At 44.5% G+C, this 23,446-nt stretch overlaps 2 protein-coding genes across 8 annotated transcripts in view; one reads left to right on the top strand and one right to left on the bottom strand.

Moving 5' to 3' along the window:
- Positions 1-3,186, top strand: part of VGLL4 (vestigial like family member 4) — a 96,770-nt gene extending 93,584 nt beyond the window's left edge. Inside the window, exon 4 of one of the 3 annotated variants that reach the window (XM_054076245.1) lies at positions 404-3,186. In XM_054076245.1, coding sequence (XP_053932220.1) covers positions 404-672 — 269 coding nt within the window. In that variant the 3' untranslated portion in view covers positions 673-3,186. The remainder of the gene's footprint in view (positions 1-403) is intronic. The other 2 variants (XM_054076244.1, XM_009566964.2) reach the window with 2 other exon arrangements.
- Positions 3,187-5,079: 1,893 nt separating this feature from the next.
- ATG7 (autophagy related 7) overlaps positions 5,080-23,446 on the bottom strand; it is a 115,854-nt gene continuing 97,487 nt past the window's right edge. Inside the window, exons 19-26 of one of the 5 annotated variants that reach the window (XR_008451617.1) lie at positions 20,334-22,707; positions 20,150-20,228; positions 12,926-13,083; positions 9,122-9,290; positions 8,734-9,005; positions 7,196-7,380; positions 6,081-6,167; positions 5,080-5,656 (exon numbers count right to left, since the gene is read on the bottom strand). Coding sequence is in view for 1 of the 5 variants with exons in the window: in XM_054076243.1 (XP_053932218.1) it covers positions 22,675-22,707 (33 nt within the window). In the remaining 4 variants the exon portion in view is untranslated. Of the gene's footprint in view, positions 5,657-6,080; positions 6,168-7,195; positions 7,381-8,733; positions 9,006-9,121; positions 9,291-12,925; positions 13,084-19,593; positions 22,708-23,446 lie in introns of those variants that run through there. The other 4 variants (XR_008451618.1, XR_008451616.1, XR_008451619.1 and 1 more) reach the window with 4 other exon arrangements.

Genomic DNA, 23,446 nt, shown 5'->3' with positions numbered 1-23,446 from the left:
TTGTAAAACTGCAACCCACTCATCTTTAGTTTGAGGACTTCTTACTCTTATCATTCAAAACCTGATTCTGAAGGTTTTTCATTTGTCTCGTAACAGTATTGCAACATTTTAACGTGGAGGCCGGGATTCATTCCGTGTCCTGACTGGCTTCCCAGCACGAGTGTCTCAGTTCAACTGAAACTCTGAGATCGGCTCTTGGCACGCCAGAACTTAGAATGGGGTCTCCTCGCATCTGACTGGTGTTGTCAGGCTTGGGAGCTGACTTTTAAGAACTGTTTCCATCTTTAGTTCTATTTAAACCTAAACTTGCGTTCTGTGTGGTGGCTTAGGGAGGAGGTTTCCACAGAATAACAGCTGATAATGGCCTGAGGGAGAACTTGTCCTCTGCCTCCTTTCCCCGCAGCTACCACTGCCTGTGACCCCGTGGTGGAAGAGCACTTCCGCCGAAGCCTGGGCAAGAACTACAAGGAGCCGGAGCCGGTGGCAAACTCCGTGTCCATCACAGGATCAGTCGACGACCACTTTGCCAAAGCACTTGGGGATACATGGCTTCAGATTAAAGCTGCGAAGGACGGAGTCTCGAGCAGTCCGGAGTCTGCTTCCCGGCGGGGCCAGTCTTCCCCTTCCTCCCACATGGTCAATCACAATCACTCGCCCTCGGTGGTCTCATGAAGAGAGGAGCGACCGGTTTGTGAATTTGCATGGTTTGACTGAGCTTTGAACAGTGCTTAAAATAGCGTTGGGGGAGGGGAGATTAGTTTTCGACACATGTTTTCGCATACTCACTTTTTATTTGTAAAAGGGTGCCCTTAAAGACGATAGCGGGAACTATTTCATAAACATTCAGATGATGTAGCATCCTTTTTTTTTTTTCCTGCCTCAATTACCAAAGAAACCTCTGATGCAAATCTGCTGCCCCTTACAAAAAATAACGCACGCTAATCCACAAAAGCCATCACACGTAGTTGGTTGACCCAAATGCTTTTCGCTTTTAGCTTCTCGAGACTAGAATTTGTCTGGTTTGCTTACGTTGCCTTTTTGTTTTTCCCTCTGTGAAGAAATTCTGTATGTATATACTTGAAAAGAACTGTCATGTCTGATTTGCACTATTGGAGGAGGACTGAGGTTGCGTAGCAACTTCCTGGAAGATGCTAATATTCTGAGGGCAAACTGCTGACAAAAAGGGTTCAAGGATGACATTTCTATCAGCTTGATTTTTTTTTTTTTTTGTCTTAGAGCAAAAACCGCTTCGGAAGGGGAAGTCTCATACAGGTTATAGGTCTTTCTCTCTTTAGATTTCAGGTGCTTTAGTGCTTGCAACTGGACTGCATAATTTACAGAACACGGGCATTTTTTCCTAAACACTGCAGTTTGTTAGAATAGAGCTGAGGTCGGAGGGTTCAATAGTGCTTAACGATGCATGTTTTATGAAAAATAGCTGGTATCTATTAATGTATAGACAGTAAGAACCATAATACTTATTAGCTTTTCTTCAGAATTAGTTTATTTTTGTCAGTAACAATCCTAGATATACTTACTGCTGGTACAGTCGTACTCTATGATATTTGTATTTGATATTCACTTTAGCAGCAGCCGGCGACAGAGGACAGCCTCAGGACAGGCCTCGAACGACGCAGTTTAGACATATAGGATGCGTGGTACAGGATGCTATAGCTTTGCGCACGACTGAGTAATCGTTTCTGTCTGCAGCACTGTCTGCTTAACGGGAATTTGCTTCCTAGAGCTAAGTCTGTGTAATCCACCTTTAACTGGCTGCAGAAACCGCTCCCGTTACCTATCTTGGCTGGACAACAGATCGCTACAGTTTGTGAAATATGATCTTTGATTTTGTTAAGCTTATTCATAAACCTACGCCGAGTCGCAGCATACATTCCTCCACTAGAAGACTTTATACAGGTATTACTGCATTTATTATCATTTGCTATATTAATAGCTACTAACTAGAAATTAGGCAGTAGAGGCAGGCGTAAAGCCACAGCTGTGCTAGTACTAAGAGCTTCTCTTCTTGTTAAATGTAACTACTCTCCCCGTACATTCCATCTTCCCAGTACAGTTGCAGCTTGGGCTTTTTTTATATACTGGGTTACCTGAAAGGATTGGTTCAGCGTAGAAAGTCGGAACGAGTTGGAAGATGAACTCCACGTGATGTATTTTGGACTGTGTTACAGGATTGGGTCCATTGTGGCTTTTATTTTCCGGTTCTTTTTTTGAAGTTAAGCTATTTAATTGGGAAAAGGCGCAGGGCAGGAGGAGATCGGGAGATTGGCTCTTACTCTTGCTGAGAAGGTGGCTGCTCAATTTTCTTTAAAACCGTTAAAAAACCCACAACCCCCCCTAAGCCCCCCATTTTACACATTTCACTACCATCTTACTGGGTAGTCAACGCTTCCTTGCTTTGGCATTCAGTACCCTACTCTCTGTAGGAAGATTGTTAAAAGAACACTTTTTTATATAGGTAACTTTAAGACCATCGTTACGCTGTGCGTAAAGAATGTACAGAGAAATTTGTAGGTATTTTTTGAGGAACAATTAATTTGTTAATGATATGTAGCTATTTAATTTTTCCCTTTCCTTTATTGTAATCATTCTTTTTTTTTTTTTGTTTGGAGAAAAAAGTTGATCTTTTTTTTTGTTGTAGATTTGTCTGTAATACAGTAAAAGTGCAGGAACACAGTTATTCTATGAGAACACTGCATTAGCATTAATAGCCACTAGTTTGTTATTGCTATGGGCTACTGAGCATTGTAACAGTAAAATACTAATGCTGTAGATGGACTCTGTGGAAAATGTGACTCCTATATTTCTTTGTAAACGCAAATAAGATAATGTTTTTAAAGCTAATATTTTCAATAATAGCTGTTTTACAAGGTTACATTTACTTATCTGAGATAGGTAAATGGATTTGAGGGCAATAAAGATTTAATGCGATATGTCCGGTAAAACCTATATTAGACACAATAATGTCATGAAAGCCAAAGGGTCGGGGGGAGGCGGAAGGGAACTAAACTGAACTCGCCACGGGGGGACGTGGTGAAGTTTCTTCACGGAGCCAGGTTATCTACAGTTCGGTTGGAAAGATTCTCTCTGTGTTTGTAAATCTGTAATATACCGTTCTCTTGTGGCCTTGTTTCACCTGGGGAAAAAAAAAAGGTTTGGCAGGCCATCTTTTTTTTTTTGTACTTAAAAGTAGCCTTAAAGAACAATAAAGTGCTCTTAAATCACCCGTGTGTGCCTGCCCTTCTGTGGTGCCGGGGGAGAGAGGTCGCTTTCTGTACTGACGGGCGGCAGTGGGCACAAACTGCTGTCGGTGCGAGGTGTTCCTTCGGAGGACACCCATCTCGCCCCGGGCTGGCTGTGCTGTGGGCTCCTGCGCCCAACCGCCACGGGAGCTGGGCAAGAAACGGGTCCGAGAGCTGCAGCAGAGTGTGGACACCCTCCCGCCCCCAGCATTAGGGCAGCAGCCCCACTGATGGCATTGGGCACCCCTGCCCGCTCGCGCTCCCCGGGGGCCGGAGGCAGCTGCTCCTCACTGGCAGCACCTCCTCAGGTCACTGGCTTGGAACGTATCGGCTCGTTGAGCCTTTCCTGCTGTTCACAAGGAGTCCAATGCCTTCATTTTCTATCGCTGTGTTTTGTCTTGCAACTTCTCCAGGTTTTATTTACGCAACAGAAATTATTCTGTAAAGACGACAGCTCTACTTCAAATGTAGGCATCCTTGGGCCTGTGCTTTGGGTGAGTAGAATTTCCATAGACGAACTTTAATTCCATAAAAAACAAGTGTTCTCATGACCTGATACTGAGCAGATGTGGTGAGCCAGGCGAGAGCCTTCGCCTCTGAATGTAGGAGAGGTGTCTCAAATAAGGAACCCCCAGAAAAAGAAGTGAGATGTAAGTTACGATTGTAATAGAGTGCCCAAAGGTTTTGAAGGCCAGAGCAGGGGGGCTGTGTCCATCCATTGTTAAGGTGAAGGCTGGCTCGGGCTGTGGGAGATTCCATGAGAACGCATCAAGAATGATTAGTTTAACACATCTGAATAACATCTCTCTCTAAATACCCGTGGAAAGAAGCCTAAATACATGCTTTAAGAGCTTTTGGGCGGGAGGCCAACTACAACAAGCCTCACACGCCTCTCAGTCTGCTTTCTGAAGGGAGCTGGTTTCCTTTTAGGAAAAAGTCATCCCTGCATCAACATTTTGGGGACTGTGTGAAACGGGACCAGCAGCGTTGCTGTCTTTCACACCAGTAACTTACAGCGCGTTCTATCTGCTACACAGTAAAAGGAAAAGTACTGCATTTATTTCATACCACGTGGTTTTTCTAATTAGCCACAAAGCAGTAGTTTTGCACAGAACGGTAGTGCCACGGCTTAGAAAAACTACCACACACACCTATTTCATGTTGTTATTAACTCCTATACTTTTTCTGTGAGCCCAATGAACGGCAGGGGCCAGCTAAGCAGTTGTAGTCTCACCCCTCCACGCACACATTTTGTTTGCTAATTTAATCCAAAGCGGGATTTTAATTGCAGAAAATAGACCTGACCTCAGAAGTACAGCAGCAGGGGTCAAGAGCCAGAGCTGGGCACGGCAGCGGGACAGGAGGAGCCGTCCACCACGGGCCATGCGTCTGCCGACGCTGAACCAGTACTAATGGTTCACATCGCTGGCACGGAGCGCTGAGCCTGCGCGGCAGCCTGGGCTCCCCCGGGGGCAGAACGGACCTCGCGCAATGTTTGCTTCCATTAAAAGTCCAAACAAGCAAAGCAGCAAAGGGAGTTTGCAGACAGTACCATCCTCGGCTTTGATCCCTCCACGGTCTGTGCGGAATGGTGGCACGTAGCTCTCGGGCGGCTGGCGAGGCTCCTGCCACAGCCGCACAGAACTCGGCAGGACCGGCTGTGGCGGCTCCTAAAGCAGCACCACGGCACAAGCGAACTGTTAGACTTTAAAACCGCATCCGCACAAAACTCGGAATGGTAACCAGTTCCCCATCAGCGATGGGAGCTGTAGCTGCACCAGTTACAGCGGCCGAACAGTCGCCGCAGCTGGGCTGAGCGCCCCCAGAGCAGTGCGGGGGGCTGCTGGGGTGGGAACGAAGCCGGCTGGTCCTGGGGGTCCAACGCGGGCCGCTGCAAAAAGATGTAAAATTGCCTTCCAGCCTTGCTCAGAAGTCTTTGCACAAAAGCAGAGTTAGGAGACCTCACAGCTTATGCGGTATTAACCACTGACTGAATGAGAGAGGCGATCCACAGTAGCTGTGTGCACGAAGCCCTCTCCAGTGTTCCAACGCTGCGCCAGTTCCTCGTGCTGCTTAATGGGATCCCCGGGCAGACACAGCAGTATTTCAGACATCATGTGTGTCAAAGAGCTCCGCTCTCCAGAGCTGGCACGCTTACGCTTGGCTGAGGGAAACATTCACCGCTATCTTTAGAGCCTTCTTGAGGAACAGCGAAACAAGAAACCGGTCTGTGTCTTCCTGATGTACAGAAGCTTCCATCTCATCTGGCACGGGCGCAGATGCAAGTACGGTACACCCGGCGGCTGAAGGGGGCCGCCAGCTCTCTTCCCTTAGCAAAGTTACGACACAGCTGTGTCGCGTCGTGGGTGTCGAAGCACGCTTTATCCCTGAAGGGCCTATGACAGAAAATACATCAATGTAGCAACTAAATGATTTTTCAACCTCTCCTTTAATGGGACTGTACTGCCTCTCTCGGACTGTCTCCAGTGCATTTCTTGGGTGTAAGACAGATCATTTCATTGCTTATTTTCAAGCTGCTGTCTCCAGAGGCTCTGGAGGGAGAGGTCCTCGGGGTGTGTGCTCTGCGCGGGAGCGCGTTCACCTCCTGAGAAGAAAGCCTTTCACGTGGCTTTTACACACAAGAGAGGTGCCAGGAGGCTCTGCACTTCTCACTGATCCAACACACGTTTTTAGTCAACCAGCAGGGCACAAGCCGTGAAAGAGCCCAGCAGCCCCGGGCAGACGGCACTGAACTCTGTCCGTACGGCAAAACTGGGAATGTCGCCACTTCAGGGCTCAACCTTCAGCTTTATAACTTACTTCACTGGAGTGAATTTCCTGAGCACGTTCGAGCTTAATCCTATCCAACCACTGTCCCAGGGAGATGCCGTCACTGCCCGGTTATTTCTGTAGAAAGGTAAGGGGAGAGCAATACGTTTCACTCTTGATCTAAAACAGGCACCACTTCTTTCACAGATTCCTTCATTTCAGATTTTCTCCAGGACATTTCATTAAAAATGAAGTTCAGTTTACTGTCTTACAATTTCACCACTGTTTATGCAATGGCTCTTCTCCACTGGACTTGGTTGTCTCCTACAGCCTCCTGTCAGCCCATGTTGACGGTGCTGTTAAGACAACCGAGTTTGCTGTAAACTATTACAACGCCAAGGACAAATCTGGTCCTGGTACATTTCACCTGCCATAAAAATGGCACCTTGCAGCAGCTGGGAATATTCCGCAGAGCTCCAGAGCTTTTAGTTCAAAACTACAGTTTTGAATTCCTAAGCCTTTGGTTTTGGGCACAAAACTCTATTCAGATGATGCTCTTCCTCAGTGTTTGTCCATGTTTTAATCTAGACCAGCTGGGGAGCTCGGCATCAGGTTGGATTTTTACTTGCAGAAACCTTTCAGACTCTCCTGCTGAATTCCTATTGCCACCCCTACAGTATCTCAAAAGCACGCAGAGGTGTGCTCCGTGAGGAGAGCAGCGCGCAGAAGCGCATGCGAGCGGGACTCCTCTGCGGGGCACTCTGCTCAGACAGGGAAACATCACCCTTGCGAGCGAGGCACTGGGCCTCTTCGCTGACACGCTCAGGATTCCCACACGCTCACTCAGCCCGAAGGGGTTAACAAAACGTGTTGATGTGGCACTTCGGGATATGGTTTTGCAAGCACGGAGCAGTTGGGCTGACGGTTAGACTGGATGAGCTTAGAGGTCTTTTCCCACTCTAACGATTCTATGATTCTGTGATTCCTGAACTTTACTCAGAGGATTTTCCCCTGTCCCGAGCAACTTCCCCACCGGTAAATACAGACTGAAAAGAGGCAGCTCCCACTGGACCAGTGTGGCAGCGTCCACGATGCACCAGTGGCACCAGTGAGACTGTCACTAACGTCTCCATACACAGCTTATGGTTAACATGGACAACACTCACCTCAAAGAGAAACAAAGAGCGGCAGCTCTGCAGAAACACCCGCTTTGAGTGAGTCCAGGGAGAACGCCTGAAAAGAGGCACAGCGGGACCTGCCGGAACGCCAGACCATTCCCAGCACAAGCTCCTCCCACACTGCTCCTTCCTCCGGTGCTAGAAGTGGACAATGCCATCTCACAACAGCGTCCCTAAGCAGACACAGAATAGGAAATTCCAGTATTTTCTTTTGTGACACAATCAGAAGCCAAATTCATGAGACCACAGTGCGCTAATTTAGGGGTTTATAGCTGCTAATTGCTGTATCACTTCAGCATTTCTACCCAATTGACACGACTCTCTTTCAGAGCGGCTGGGATGGGATTAGTCATACATGCATACTCAGACTGACATGCCTTCCTACTTGAACAGAGTTAGAACACACAGAATTTCTTCTTCTATAGGCTACTTTAAATAATGACAAAGCAGTCACTGACTTCTCCTAAGAACACACCTCATTGCATTCACCAGCCTGTTCGTCTCCCTTCGCTCGCCGGCTAGCCAGTTACACTGTTCACTGTCGCCCCATTCATTCTAATTTTACATTTTATTTTGCTAAGCAGCAGCTTTCTTAAGTGCCACGGAGAACATCTGTCTTCTCTATATCCCAGACCCAGACACAAAGGCATCTGTCAGCATGAACTGGGTCAGCCACACACCTGCCGCTTCTAACAGTCAAAAAGCTGCTTATCTTCAAACTGTTTACTCAGTTTGGGCAAATGCTGTGCTCACAGGATCCTTCTGATAGCGTCTTGCCCTTCATGGTGAAACCAACGGTACTTTTTTAATCAAGGAAAACACAAAGCTCAAAGCTCCCGCTTCCTGAAATATTGCAATAACGTGAGTCTCGGTCTCTTTGTATTATCGTGGCTCGTGTGTTAAAATACACACCCGATGTGTCACTGTGATCACGTCGGTTCTCGTGAGTCCAAACAAAATGTAAAAAATACAGGATTTCAGAGAAGAAATATGCTCCAATCACTTTCAAAAAAAAAAGATAAAAAGCTCTTGGCCTACCACCAAGCTGCTGCTCTTCACTGATCTACCGCAGTGTTCTAAGCCTTTTTGTGTTAGAGGGGGAAGTGGGGATGAAAATAATGGAAAGAACTAACAATACTTGGAGATTAAAGCAAGGGCCTTTCAGTTTCCTTTTCCTTCCAAGGAACGAGGTCTTGGCCTCCTCCTACAGAAAATCTTGGACTATTAACTACTTCAGAAGAAAACATATATATTCAAAACTCGCCATAGCTAACACAGCATTATTGTGGGGTTTACAGTGGCAGCAGAGTCCTTTCCTCTTGCTTTCACTCATGCATCTTGATCAGACACCCCATTACTTTTAATCACTGAACGTTTTCTCATGGCATTAATTGTTTCTGACATTGTTCTGGCTGCCAGAGCTCCTGGTTCTCTCTTACAATACCGCTTCAAACACATCTATTTTGAAAACAAAACCGAAGTAACAGAACCACAGAGACTTAAGGAAACTTTAGGTTAGGCCTTACCTCTGGATGCTGCTGACACACAAGCAGTTATGGATACGGCCTTGGCCTCCCACCTTGCCACCGGGACACAGAGTTGCTGCAGTGGTCGGTGTCCCTCTGCCCATGGCTAATTCCCGTGGTAGAGCCAGGCCTGCTGTGGAGAGGCCACCTCTGTGGCACAAACACGTCATCGGTGCCTGACGAAAGCCCCTGCTCCCTCCTGGCACGCCTGGAAGCGCCAGCCAGCCTCACCAGCGACCTCACTGTGGTGCCAACAACCTGAAGTTAGCAAGCTGAAATGATAACAAACGAGGACGTGACCCAAATAGGCAAGAAAAAGATGCCAAGTGAAAACCTCCCGCCACCAACTTGACTTCCCCTGGCAATGAAAATGCTGGAAAGAAATTACCTGGAACAAATATCTAATCAAGGAGGATGACCACTTCTTCTCACTACTCAGAGCTGCTAAAAATATAGTCATCCTCTGTTGTGAAGGTTGTCTTTATTGTGACGGTAACCTTTTGTCACTTAGTTGTCAGTCTCTCCTTCCAAGTGGCTCTCGTACCTGCCCCAGGAATCTGAAAATCAAGATTAAAAGAAGACATTTCTTATCCTGCGGTGTCAATTAAGTAACAACGGAAATCAGCAAATCTGTTTCTCCAACAGTCAGCATATCCCCCTCTGCCACTAAATCATGTCCCTGAGCACCTCGTCTATCCATCTTTTAAACACCTCCAGGGATAGGGACTCCATCTCCTCCCTGGGCAGCCTCTGACAGGGCCTTATCATCCTTCTGGTGAAAATCTTTTCCTGATATCCAGTCTGACCCTCCCCTGGTGCAGCTTGAGGCCATTCCCCCTTGTCCTGTCCCCTGTCACTTGGGAGAAGAGCCCAGCTCCCTCCTCTCCACAACCTCCTTTCAGGTTGTTGTAGAGAGCAATGAGGTCTCCCCTCAGCCTCCTCTTCTCCAGGCTAAACAACCCCAGCTCTCTCAGCCGCTCCTCGTAACCCTTGTTCTCCAGCCCCTCCCCAGCTTCGTTGCTCTTCTCTGGACACACTCCAGAGCCTCAATGTCGCTCGTGTAGTGAGGGGCCCAGAGCTAAACACAGGTGCGGTCTCCCCAGTGCCGAGTACAGAGGGAGAATCCCTTCCCTGGTCCTGCTGGTGACGCCATTTCTGACACAAGCCAAGACGCCATTGGCCTTCTTGACCACCTGGACCACAGCTGATTCACATTCAGTCCCTGTCAATCAACAACCCCATGTCCTTCTCTGCCAGGCCGCCTCCCAGCCGCTCTGCCCCAAACCTGGAGCGCTGCTTGGGTTTTGTGTCCCAAGTGCAGGACTCGGCACTTGGCCTCGTGGAACCTCATCCCGTTGGCCTTAGCCCAGCGGTCCAGCCGGCTCAGATCCCTCTGCAGAGCCTCCCTGTCCTCAAGCTAATCAACACTTCCTCCCAGCTTAGTGTCATCTGCGAACTTATTAAGGGTCCTTTCAATCCACTCATCCAGATCACTGATAAAGAAATTAAACAGGGCTGGACCCAGCACTGAGACCCCACTTGTGACCGGACTCCAGCTGGATTTAACCGGATTTTGCTTTGAGAAAGCCTTGATGATCTATCAGGGAAGCAGAATGAGCTAGTGCAGAAGAAAAGAACATAGAAGAGTACACAAGACAATTTCTTTATTTTAATAAAGATGGACCTATCTGAATATTGGTTAAGAAGATGGTTCAGAATGATTAACTATGTAAATGGAAAATGCGCTTCAACTTTTAAAGGCTGCACTGTAGACGTTGTCTAAAATGCACTGTTTCAGAGATCTTTCGTTTTGAACCACCCCTCTATCATCTCACGCATTTGCTATTTCAGCTTCCCTGGTCTGGAAAACACTATGTCCTCAGCTCAGATGCTGAGCTTTCAGGTGAGGAAATGAAGAAAAACACAAGCCCTGCAAAGCCACCGCCACCGCACAGAACACGGCGGCATTCTAGAACTCCTGTTCTAAAGATTTTCATGGCAAGAACACATTTCCTCACGACCAAAAAACACGCTTGCATTGTAGCTGGCTTACAAATGCAGAACGTAACATGAGTCAAGCTGTGACCTTTCAGGATGATGCAAAATCAGCAGTAATAAATCAAACGGTGACTTTGCTGACACATTGGCAACTTCAGTGACAAATCCAACAAATAAACAATTTCTGCTTGGAAATACAGGAAAGAAGAACGTGGGATTGTCCTCCTGCTCTGCCCTGAACTCTGGAGTCAGTTTTGATCCTACCGGTTCTCATAGGAAATGTGAAAAATGCCTGGGCAAAGGCTGAGGCTTCAAGTCAGCAGCAGATCCACCCATTGTATGTCACTGAAGAGAAGCTAATGAAGGGAAGAAGAAACATTCTCCTATTTATAGGAAAAGTTTCTTCCTTTTAACACTTGTTCCATGACAGATCCCACCTTCTCTCCCTTTGGTCCATCTGTGACAAACACCCAGAGCAAATTTCATACATTTTTCCCTAAGAGAAGCATCGATTCCATCGGCACAGCTAAACCTTGGCTCACCCATCGACCTCCTGCCTTCATCACTTTGCATCCTCTGCCAGACCCTTCCCCCCATCCGCAGAAGATGTACCACACTTGGGCGCCGCTCTAGACCCTCTTCTCACAACCCCTATGGCTCTGTGAAACTACAGAAACGTGGCATAAAGTGCCTTGTGGCTGGCAAGGACTCGAGTAACTCGCAGTGACTGCGAAAGGAAAAATCTGCCCAAGGCTGCAAACTCTGCAACTACACAGACAGTTCTGTGAACTGACTTTTTCTAAATTATAAAAGAAAGCTCTTCCCTTGAGCCACGAATAGCACAGGAATCTATACTCAGAATGCTGATTTACAGAGCTCAACGAAAACTGTGAGCGTATCCAACTTGATTAGCTGCCCAGAATGAAACAGTGCTGGTATACAGAGGAAATAAAGAATCACAGCTGCCAAAAATGCGATCTTGCTACTAGAGAATCACCAGGAGTTGGACATCAGGGCTTCTCCGCACTGCTCCACTGCCATTCAAACAGTGGCTTTCTGCCTCTGTAGGACTGAGGAGAGGATACAGACCGTTGCTTCTCTATTACTTGCACCAATCTCAGCTGCTGTCTCAGCTGTTTGTCCGGCACAGATCTCAAGACATAATGACCAAAGCGTCGAAGTGTCCCAGCGATTTGAAAGCTTTCTTGCCACCCACTTATTTTGGTTATAACTTCTGTGACAACCGTAATCTGCTAAGGTAGCAATAGTGACATCTCACCACAACTGTGTTCCGTGTTCACGGGACCCGCTGAAATCACTGTCTGAGAAAACATTTCACTTGAAGTTTCAGAAGCAAAATTAAAATTGGGTTATTACAAATAATTACATGTGGAATTAATTCCGCTCTTGAGCCATTCGGCTTCACATTTTCAAGTCTTTCCACACAGCCACAAAACAGATGTGTTCATCTTTTAATTAAAGACAAAAGAAAACAGATTCTTGGGAACTGAAGAAACAGAAAACAAAAGAACCCAAGTGCTGGGAGGGCAGCATCAACCTTTTTAGAGCTGAGAAAGCTATGATCCACCCAGCTGGTCAGATTGAGGAACGGGAAAGTTTCCCTCCTCAGGAAACCTCCACTGCTTAGCTCTGCAGCCCTGACGTGGGAATCTGCTACGCTATAACCGCAAACCAAAGCGCTTCAAGAACTTCCACATTGGATGGTGTTTAGGGAGTAGAGGGAACGTTCATTAAGGTACACGATCACATCGTGAGGCTTCCAAGTATATTTTTTGTTTGCTTGTGCATGAGAAGCCTGCTTAAGCGAGTGTACCGGCCTAATTCCTTCGTAGGCAGAAATTATAAGAATGTCCCTCCCCTTCCTGAGAGCGTTAGAAAAGTTGGGTGATAAAAGAGAAGTAGCACCTAATTTCTGCAACGGAGGGAAAGGGGGAAGCAGAAAGCTGGCTGACTAACCTATAATCCCTGCGATCCTTTGAAACCCTATAGCTACAGCAACCCATGAGGAAGCCCCAAAAAAGTAGAAAACTGATTGTAAGCCCCAGGGGAACTTCTCACAGGCACACGGGCCCTGACCACAAAAATGGATGTGCTACAACCCGTCAGTGGCCAAGAAAACGAACTACAGCTCTCGGACGAATGTAAGCTCCTCGATGCCAATGACAACACGTACCTCACACTGGAAAGCTCCCAAACTGGAGCGTCCTTGATCCATTGCTCCTAAAGCCTCAAACAGGACGCCAATCTCTTTGTCGATGTCTGCCCCGGCTCTCTTCCAGGCACCTCTCTTCTGGCACAACTCATTTTCTTCCGCCCCTTCATATCTACCCTCTGGAATGGAAACAGGGAGGCGAAAGAAAACGTTACCATGGTAGGACAAAAGAATTACTGGAGCTTCATGACAATGAAGATTCAGGACAGTGGGCAACGATTTCAAAGGGTTTCAGGTTTGGGTTTTTTTTTTCGCTCTTCTCTCGTAACTGAACTTTTTGGGAAAAGCAGCCAATGACAGCACTGAGAGTTCAGTAAAGGCCCAGAACGTCACTAACACCACTCTAAAGCCCAACAAATTACAGGTCGTGGCAACTTCTTTATGCTTTGTACTCGGTTCATGAACAGCGCTCTGTATTTCACTCAGGAAAGGCACAAAAAGGGTTTTTTTTTTCTTCTCTGAAGTACATTTATAATATATGGTCAGAACTAATCGAGAAACATTCACCAGTTATGAAAACTTTTTTAAAAAGTTTTAAAAAGAACTGCAGCCCAAGTGCAGTTCTCACCCCAGATCTCCATTTTCAGATCTACTCGTGTTTCTTTATTTTTCATTTCCATTACCAGAGCCAATGCACACCTTCCTTTGGCAAATGAATCCGAACTGTTAAGTCTAGGACACAGAAACTTCACATGGCAGCGCAGGCCTTGGAGAACACAACCGATGCTATTTCCAGCCACTCTCAGACTGGATTGCTGCGGCACAGCACCCTCATTTCCAACTGTGCTAACAACCCAAGCCTAACGTGGATTTGAAACTCTTGAAACAAACAGTGAAGTGGTCAGACCGATAGCGAACAACACAAGCCTCAAACCCACAAGCTCATGTGTCAAAAGTGCGCTCAACTGCTTTTTTTTTCCTTTTCTGTATTTCTTTTCCACAGGAATAACAAAGCTCTTTTGTGACCCCCCATTCTTTCCACTGTTTTGCTACGCAAACCCCAATGCTCACCCCGGTAAGCGCATTTTCTAGTACGTGCATGCAAGAAAGAGTAAAACTGAAACGGCAAGCATTTAAAAGTTAATAGCATAATTTATTTCATCCTCTTTAACACACAAGTTTTCAAAATACATGCTTAACGTAAGATTGTCTTTACATTGGAAATCAGATTCCTTTTAGGATTTCAAAACCCAGTTTACAACATCATCAAAGTCTGGCTTTGAGCATCCAAAGCTGGGCATCCAAAAACTGAGACAAACGAATTTCGCTAACCACTTCTGAACTTCTTGTCCAAACTGATTAAATTAAATGGCATTAAGAGACAACGTTAGAGATTAGATATACCCGTAACATCTCTAATACTCGTGCCTGGCTGACTCAACCAGGATCAGGCTTGCCATGCTAGGACTGACTCAGCACGAGGCGCTACCAAATGCAGCTCAGACAACGGAGGGAGATGGTGTGACTGTCTTTGGCTTCGCTGAAGGTCTGTGATCCAGCCCATGTGTTCTGCTCCAATCCATCTTCCTATGTCTATGGGTATTATGGAGACGACAACATTGCTTTAAATAAATGTTTTTTAAAATCATAATAATTAATTACATTTATCTCCAAACTGTGAAAGCTGGAACATAACATTTTGGCTTGGAAAATTTCTGAAGCCACAATCCCCTACTATTGTAGCAACAAATGATTTTTAAAATAGACTGATTTGGTCATATTCGGACACAACGTACCACTGCATGAACTCGTGACACAAGCGTCAGCCCCCTCCTGACCCTCAAGTGACATTTAAATCACACTCTCTTCCATTCTTTCCCAGTATCTTGGCTCAACAGGTACATTGTTATTCTCTGTTCCTCACTGATTTTTAAGCGGTAAATATCTCAATGTTATCTATCAGAACCTCTTAATGTCATTTCCAAATATTAACAGCAGGAAGCTGAATTAAGTAACGGACACCATCATTGTTGGAAACGAAACTAGAACATCCCCAGGAACAGGGAAAGGCCGTACACGCACCAGGTGACTTGCTCCCTGTCTCTCCCTTGCCAATCCGAGTGTGCTTACAACACAGCCTATTTTAAGTTGGTAAGGTTTGACTGCTTGACGCCACTGAATCCGTGTCCAACGGAATACAGTTAGGAAGCCATCGCAATGCCCTGCCCTGGGATGCCCGATACCACCTTCCACGATACACAGACTTTGACTTTTCCCCTCTAGCGCAACTGCAATGGCACTGCCTGCGCAGCGAGAACCCCTGCAAGCAAAGCACAACTGAAAAGACAGAACTAATGTCTCTGTTGCACTCCTCTCTGCAGAGTCCCCAAACTGCTCCTATTTAAACAAAAGGATATTGATCCTTCACTCATGATGATAAATAAACGCAAGGCTTTTATAGCCTGTCCACGAACACTATGAATAAATGACCTAGACAGACATCCAACTTGTCACATTCCTTTGAGGATAAGAATTCCTGACAGTATTTTTAACCAGTTTAACAGCCAGGGGCTCTGCCCTGCAGTGCCATCCCCGGCGGTTCTGCCCTGCGGTTACATCACTGGTGGTTCCATCCAAGAGAGCAGTGCAGCGGCAGCAGCTGCTCGTGCCCCCACACCACAGCTACCGGCGGTGACTACTACTCCTGCCGGCGCTGGAGACAGCTTTGCAAAGAAGCAAACTGTACTCCAGCTCCTCCTGTTTCAACCATGTGTTTATAGAGCATTATCATTAGAAAGTATCAGCTGCAGGGAAGGAAACGCTGGAGTCCACCAAGAATCCCCCGTGGTGCAAATACACAATATTGACAGCAGCAAGGAAGATCCATTAAAACCGTCCAGTAGCATGAAAACACATTTCTTTGTTTGCGTTACTTCCAAAATAACAATGGAAAATTACGCTCAGACCTTTTCCTCCCCTGCCCCTCCACAGATCATGAATGAATTAAGAACGCTTTAGAACAACGGAATCTCTATTAAGACTTAGTCACAATTATTTCATTCATAAATAGCTTGCACAGAAATGTGGATCTTCTCAGCTAAAGATCAATATTGGTGATTTCAGGGACTGAAAAAGATAAAACGCAGGTAGTGTGGTTACTTGTAATGGCCCAGCTGCCCTAGATCATTAAAACCCCTCATTCCCTCCCTCCTCACAAAAAAAAAATTAAATTCAAAGCTACAAGTATTAAAAGAAAAACCACCAGTCCCTATGTAGGAAACAGGCAAGTCAAACAAGAGTTGCTGGTGATGTAATTTCATTTTGAGGCTGCCTGAGTCACAGGTTCCTGAGGAAGTGGTAACACCTACAGAGTTACTGTATAAAAGTCAGACTTTGAAGCGTGAAATTAAAATAAAGACACTTAAAGACCAAGCAAAACTCCTGAGCAAAACTATAGCACCTTTACAGATTTCCTCACCTCTTACACTAATTTGAAAGCAGTCTGTCCCTAGAAAATTGATTTGCTGCTTTATCCATATCCCACCCTTACTAGTGAGGCACCAAGCACTGGGAGTCAGGAGGAGATACTCGCTGGAAGTTAAAAAAGAGGGGCTGGGGGGCGAGGGAAGGGCACCGATTTTCCAGCTGTCAAAGCCGAGAGTTCAAATGTGTTTAGAGCAGGACAGACTTGGAACCTCCACCGCCCTTGCCTTTCTTCTGAGCCTACTGACACGATGTGGAAACAATTTTAGCAGCATTTCTCTGCACAGTTTTAGCCCCTACTGGTTTTGATTTAGAAATTAAAATAATTCCAGGAATGAGATGCTGACTTGCATTTCATACACGCCGGGCTCCCACAGCACTGCCTCGCTGCGATTAGTCGGCAAGAGGGTACACACGTTAGATCAAGACAGGAAAACGCTACCGACCTCCTCCGTAAGAATGAAACCAGCATGACGTCTCTCCCTTCTTGCTTACGTAGCACATAAGAGTATTTTGCTAACAAATCAAAGGATGAATCATTCTGCTGAGGTCTTACAAAACTCATGTGTCCTGGTGCCAAAAACCAAACTGAAGTTACACACGATCCTAAGTGTTTGGATGCTCAAAGACTACTGAAGCAGCAATCCTCAGCCAAAGAATGGAACGGCAGAAAGTGACTGGGTGGGAAAGGAGAAAAGTGCTTTTGATTTGCAGCAGTACAAGACTATACGCATACTTATGTCTTTTCCTCTTAGCTTACTAAAACATTTTGTTAAGAAGTAATGGAAATTTTTAGCATTTCAAACGAAATGCAGGTGTGCACGTGACCTTCATTTCCCAAGGCAGAGCCCATTGTACTTTATATCAATGGCCTATATAAACATCTATTCAAAGAACCAGAGGAAACAGGCATTTAGACCGCTACAGTGGATGGAAAGACAGTGCGTACCTCAGGCCAGACAGGAAACTTAACACGTTTGTTTTGAGAACTCCCAACCGCCCCTTTTTATCCTCGAGCCCAAGGAAGGGCTTGCAATAAGCTCCAACGCAAGGGAGTACTGGCCCGATTCAACAGGAAGAAGCCACGCTATTTCACTTGCAAAGTTCAGACAAATAACTGGCAGATACTGAAAATCTTTTCAGAGAATGCCATAAATACTTCCATTACATTTGAAAAAATGCTATGGATAAGTCGCAACAGGCAGACAACGTTGTCAGTTACTAACAATTAGAACTTGAAATTATATATGGTTGCAGTACTCATCAGCATCCTTACTCTGGGATGAGATCATTTAAACTGGGAAATGAGGTGAAAAATCTGCTGCCTTAAGCCACACAATACCTTAAGGTATTTAACATCATTGCGACTCAAGCAAACTACTTATTGCTATTAATTCTCTTGGGAGCAGCTTCAGTTTCCCTTCCGCAGTGCCAATTTCCGTGGCCAGATTAGAATAACCCTCAAGTGACTCACTGCAACCCGGACAAAGCACCCGTCACCGGATGGTGAAAGAAGAAGGATTGCTGAATTTCAGCTACTGCACTGAAGAGTGCCTATAAATTAGCCCAAGCCACGGCCCATCGCGGTCAGCTCTGCACGACTTCAAACAATAGCCAACAATACTCCAGCAACACAATAGGTCGGACCAGGGATAATGGCGAATAAAAAACCACATACGGTCTTCGCCAAGTACATATATCCAATTTCCATGCATTTTGCAGCTGAGGAATTAAACAAAAGGTTAAGAACAAACCCCAGGGAGCGTTTCTGTGTCAGCTGCTGTGAAGAAGAGAGTCCTGCGCTCTGTCCATCCATCCGCCACTTCTCACTACGGTCACTACAGACAGTGGTTGTGGACCAAAGGGTATCAATCAAAGCAAAATCGGAAAGAAAATACTATCAACAAATTGTTAGGGTTTTTAATTCCAAAACCTGTCCAGTGCTGCACAGATAAGAAAACGAGCTGCTTAGAAATTATTACTCTGGATAATTGAAGTGGTACGGAGAAGGCAAGTCTAGATGAACCTCAAACCTAAAGCATTGCCTGTGTGGTGCCACAGCATTTTCAAACACTGTCAGGGTTCTGGACAAGGTCCGGGCAGCTGCACGGGAAAGAGCACTGGAGCTGAAATGGGACAGGTAGGTAGGTTTTTCATGGATTAAGGAATTCACACATTGTCAGCCTGGGACAGTCCGAAGTCCTTTAGTGCTGTATTTGCGTCTTTTAAAACAATCAATGCAGGTGCTCTAAAAGAGAAAAGGTGCACAACGCTCTCTTGAAGGGAAGTCTCATTTTGGCAGGACATGCACGAGTACAACAGCTGCACTGGGAATGGGGGGGGAAAGGAAGAAGAAAAGGGATTAATGAAGCCACGTCAAAAGACTCAGAAAAAAAAAAATCGCTGAGGCTTGGGACATCTTCCAGACAATGTCTCTTAGGAAGCCTGCTAAAGTTTACCATGTTGCAAATATTTCTTTAATGGCTCTCTTTGGACTAGAAATGCTTATTTGTTTCTAAGGAAATTACTGCACTATTACTTAAAAAAAAAAAAAAAAAAAAAGGGGAAAGTTGGGTATAAAAATTTGGAAAAGCAGCAAGGAAAAAAGCCACCATTTAGCTGTTTCAGCTCTTAAAGTGCTCTTAAAGCACTTGCAGTCCAGCAACATGGAATCGATGAACAATACGAATGGCTTTCTGCACTGTTAGAGCCAACAAAGTTTGGCTATGCTTGCAACATGCTCGTTTTTGTAAGAATGTGAGCTATCCTTCCTTTTCCCGTAAGAACAAGTTAGGATCCTCCTTGAAGTCTGAAGATAAAGTTATACTCTGAAGAGAAACAATGTAAAAATATCCTCGTGGATTCTGTCACGACTCTTAACGATTCCATAAGGAAGAGGCAGTTGTTCCTGACCAACAGCACAGAAGCCGACGTAAGAAGCTCGGTGCTCTCGTCACACATTAGTGGCATTAAGGAGAATCCTGTATATCAAGGTCCACTCCCAGTCAGATCCCGGCAATCTCACTGTTTTTACGTCTGGGCTTAACAAAAAGGAAGAAAACTCAAAGTGAATTTGGGAGCTGGGCCAAGACTGTCCCAGGGTAGCACAATGATGGGGTAACTAGCGGTGGACTTGGCAGCGTCAGTCTGAATCCTTCTTCATGGATTTAAGTGTAATTTTCAAATTTGTGCCCTTTCTTCCCAGCGTTGAAGGCCTGAGACTCAAATTAGCCCCACGCTTCCTGGGATCGATTCTCCTGCAGGCTGAACCACCTACCGGCTACAATTCTGCTTTAATGGCGCTAAGACCATTTCCGTGGGATATAAAGGGCACGCCCCAAGCAAAATCTATTCCCAATCAAAAGACTACGACACAAGTGAAGAGCACTTAACAGAAATTGTGAAAGCAAGGATGAGAGCAAGTGAGGGCTTTAAAGAAGAAGACTCTCATACAGAATCTCGAGTTCCTCACTCATAGGAACATGATACTGCTCTGGACACATTCTAGACTTTAGCCAGCAAACGGATGGAAGGGATTTCCACTGAAGACAAATTCTAGTCAGAAGTGTGAAAGCAAAACAGAATCCAGCATTCCATGAGTTTCTATAATTCTCAAGCACAAACTCAATGTCAACAGCTCTCCCACTCAGATCTATGATCTCCTGACACTACTAAATACACCCAGATGTAATACGTAGGTGTCATGGTTGTCTTCTGCGAAATATGGTCCCACCCACACTGCTGTATAATGCCATTACATACGTGTGTTAGATAGTTCAGGAAGATGAGTAGGTTCCTCTGAGGCTGTTCGGTCCCTCTTTCCAACAGGTCTGTTTTATACCTGAAAAGCCATGGTACATGTTGGGCTCTACAATGTGAGAATGAGTTTGGGCTCTTCACTGAGACCTAGGAGGTCACAGCAGCACAAATAAAATTCAAGCCCTACCTCCTTTAAGAAGAAAGGTAAAGTTTAGCTTCTTCTACTAAACAGCAATAAATGGAGCTGGGGACCACGCTGAAATCCTGCCGTTAAGTGCATACAAGCCAGTAAATAAACGTGTTTGCCTGTTAATAGTATTTGAATGTGCATTCATTCATTTGAATGGATTCTCATAAATTCTCACTCAGCAAATGCCTAGAAATTGAGTAAAAGCGAAAGAAGAACAATTCTTTTCTGCAAGGAGAAAGAAAACATTATAGTTAGACAACGGAAGTTATTCCAAGTCAAACTGAAGTGTTTCTGAACATCAGAGACATCTGGGAAGCATATGTACAGGAAACAGCTCAGTCGGAGAGAGATGTACGTTACTGAAATTACAGAGGTAAGGAAACGTTACATTAACCCTGAGTTTTGAACCTTTGGATCTTGCACGCTTCTGCAGTTGGGAAGATACTTCCACCGTACCTTTCACAGGATAAACAGAGTCTCGGATATTTAAAATCATTATCAATGCATATCAGATTTCAGAAAGATGTTTAGTTTTCAAGTTGTAGATAACCACAAATGGCCAAGACACTTCTACAACTCCAAAAGATAAAAATGCAGATCACTGCCTTTAAATCACCCCAGTACGGACTCACGACTCCGGCTGGACCATGGTATGGCTAACAAAATGGAAGTCATGTGAGGTCATAACTAATGATGTACATTAAAAAATTGCTTTAAAAGGGATATAGCATATCATCAATCTTATCATTCATTGCCTGACCACCCAAAGATCAGTTTCCTATGATTACTAGTCTTTCAAAAAATATTATTAATTCATATACATTTTTATATTACAATGAAGTCGGCTAAACAAGACATTCCCTTAAGGCTACTTAAGAAATCACCTAAGTACAACGAACGTGGCAGTCAAAAGAAATAGAAACAACAGCAATTTTAGACACTGATGCAAACCTCAGTGTGTTTCAGTAGGTCTTCTTGTACGATCAGAGTATGGGAGTTGCAGATATTCTTGATTTTTGGCAAATCAGACCTGACAGAACTTCTTCTAGCGGAGCATAAAAGAGAAGCCGTGAAATTATCTACACCAAATATTCAGAGCTTACGTTAAGGAAGGAACTAAAATAATTGGATTGACCAACTAATTTTCATCATATATATGAGAAATGAGGACTGCTTGGCAGATAAAGCAATTTGCATTTTTTCTGAGCAAGTCAGTCCATAATCCCCACAATATAAAGCCATAAAAGGGATTTCAAATATACTTTTAAAATCTATTCCAAGATAAAACCCCAAAAGATTCACTTTCAATTTTGCAGTAATGTACTTTGATAGTTTACAAATACTTTTTTCTTGAGTTCTCCTTTACATTCGAGGGTTCTCAAACTACTGTTTGAGCTCAGCCACAATCCTGGAAGCCATTCCCGATGCCGCAAAAATTGAAAAACTTACAATCCAACCAACATGAAAATTAGAACTGCTCTTTTTTAACAGCTGTGAAGTATTGCACGGCACCATCCAAGAACAGCAAAGCTAGAGAACCCATTTCTTATTTCTGTTAAGCATTTCTCCTACAACTTTTGACAGAATCAATGATCCCCGCCCCCCGCAACTTCTACTCGGTAACAGAGCCTTCTCTGAACTTCAGAGGACTCTAATGACCGTATGAACACGCTTTGGTCCTTCCTGTGTAAATGCAAGTCAAACCGCTTTTTTTCCATAGCGTGAAATTATGAGATCTCTACAGAGAATAACACCTCCAAAGAACAATCACACTATAACAAAGAAAAGGGAATCAATTGTGCTAGAAATAACATGAACTCTGAAACACCGAGCAACGTCGCATAGGCAGTAGGTGTAAGTTTTTTCCTCCTCCTGCTCTCCTTGAAAGAAGTCCCAAGAGCAGAATATTCTCCATCTCAACAATACATTCCAACTAAAGGGGCACAAATCTGGGAGAGATGAAAAGACATTTAGACACGCTACTTGGACATGTCCATAGACAAGCAAAATGAAATCTGGGACAAACGAAACACCAAAGTTTACTTAAGGAGCATATTTTATAGGTAAGTCATATTTAGAAACTAGAAAAAAAAAGGGGGAAAAGGAAGATAAAGTTTAAATATAACCACATTGCTCTAGTTTTTTATATTATAAAAAAAGGAAATGTAGACAGTTATTTCCATAACAGACTGCTTTTAAGGTGAAGATAGTAACGTGCATTATTTGTTTGTATTTGTAGCAGTCAGAACGGGTAAGCAATCATTAACTTGTCAAATAACAGATAAAAGGCAGTGCTCCAGTCCAAAGTAGGTCATCGTCCACCTTATTCAGCTCATTTTCAGACTGTTTCATCATCACTCATGTCCCAGATCTGAAAAAAAAAAAAAAAACGAAGTGCAATTTTAGTGGAGTCCAAATGTGCTTTTACTATTTAGTGTTACTGTTTAAAAGGAAGAATTAAATAACATTTATGGACTGTCAATTAGCACCAATAAAGCTTCAGATAAATTCAGTATTTTTCTCTTCCACGAACAACTTATGCAGCATTCATTATTTGTAACGTTGGAGGTAGTTTTTAACATATACTTTTCAGCAGTTGTTTCTAAACTGTCAGTTTGGTTATTTGCTATTTATTACCATTTCCAGTAAGCTGTAGACCAAAACCCAGATATTTTTGTTTTGGTTTGCTGACTCATTGGCACATACTTAATTTAGATAATAATTTATAACAAATAGCATACTCTACTAAACACTGCAGAACATTTTCAAGACGTTCATGATGAACTAATTGTTCTCCAAGACTTTACTTTGTGCCCAATACAAGAACTCATGAACAGCAGCACGATGATGAAAATGTACATGAAAATTTGTACTTTCCTATTTTTTAAAGAAATGACAGAGTTTTTTTCTGCAGTAGAATACAATTAGACTTCCACTTCGCTACTTGCCCACATACAATGAGCTGCTGCCGACTGGGGAAAATAAGTGACTATTTTCACCAAACGTCAAGGAATTCACTATACTTGAGAAGTATCTGGGGGGTGAAGAGGGGACAGAAAATATTCTGAATATATGCTACAAGCTTTTTCTTCCAGACAAACATGGGTGCT

The sequence above is a fragment of the Cuculus canorus genome, chromosome 11 (genome assembly GCF_017976375.1).
Source record: "Cuculus canorus isolate bCucCan1 chromosome 11, bCucCan1.pri, whole genome shotgun sequence".
Taxonomy (NCBI): Eukaryota; Metazoa; Chordata; class Aves; order Cuculiformes; family Cuculidae; genus Cuculus; species Cuculus canorus.
Note: the sequence above shows the minus strand (reverse complement) of the source record. Positions and strands in the feature narration are given on the sequence as shown.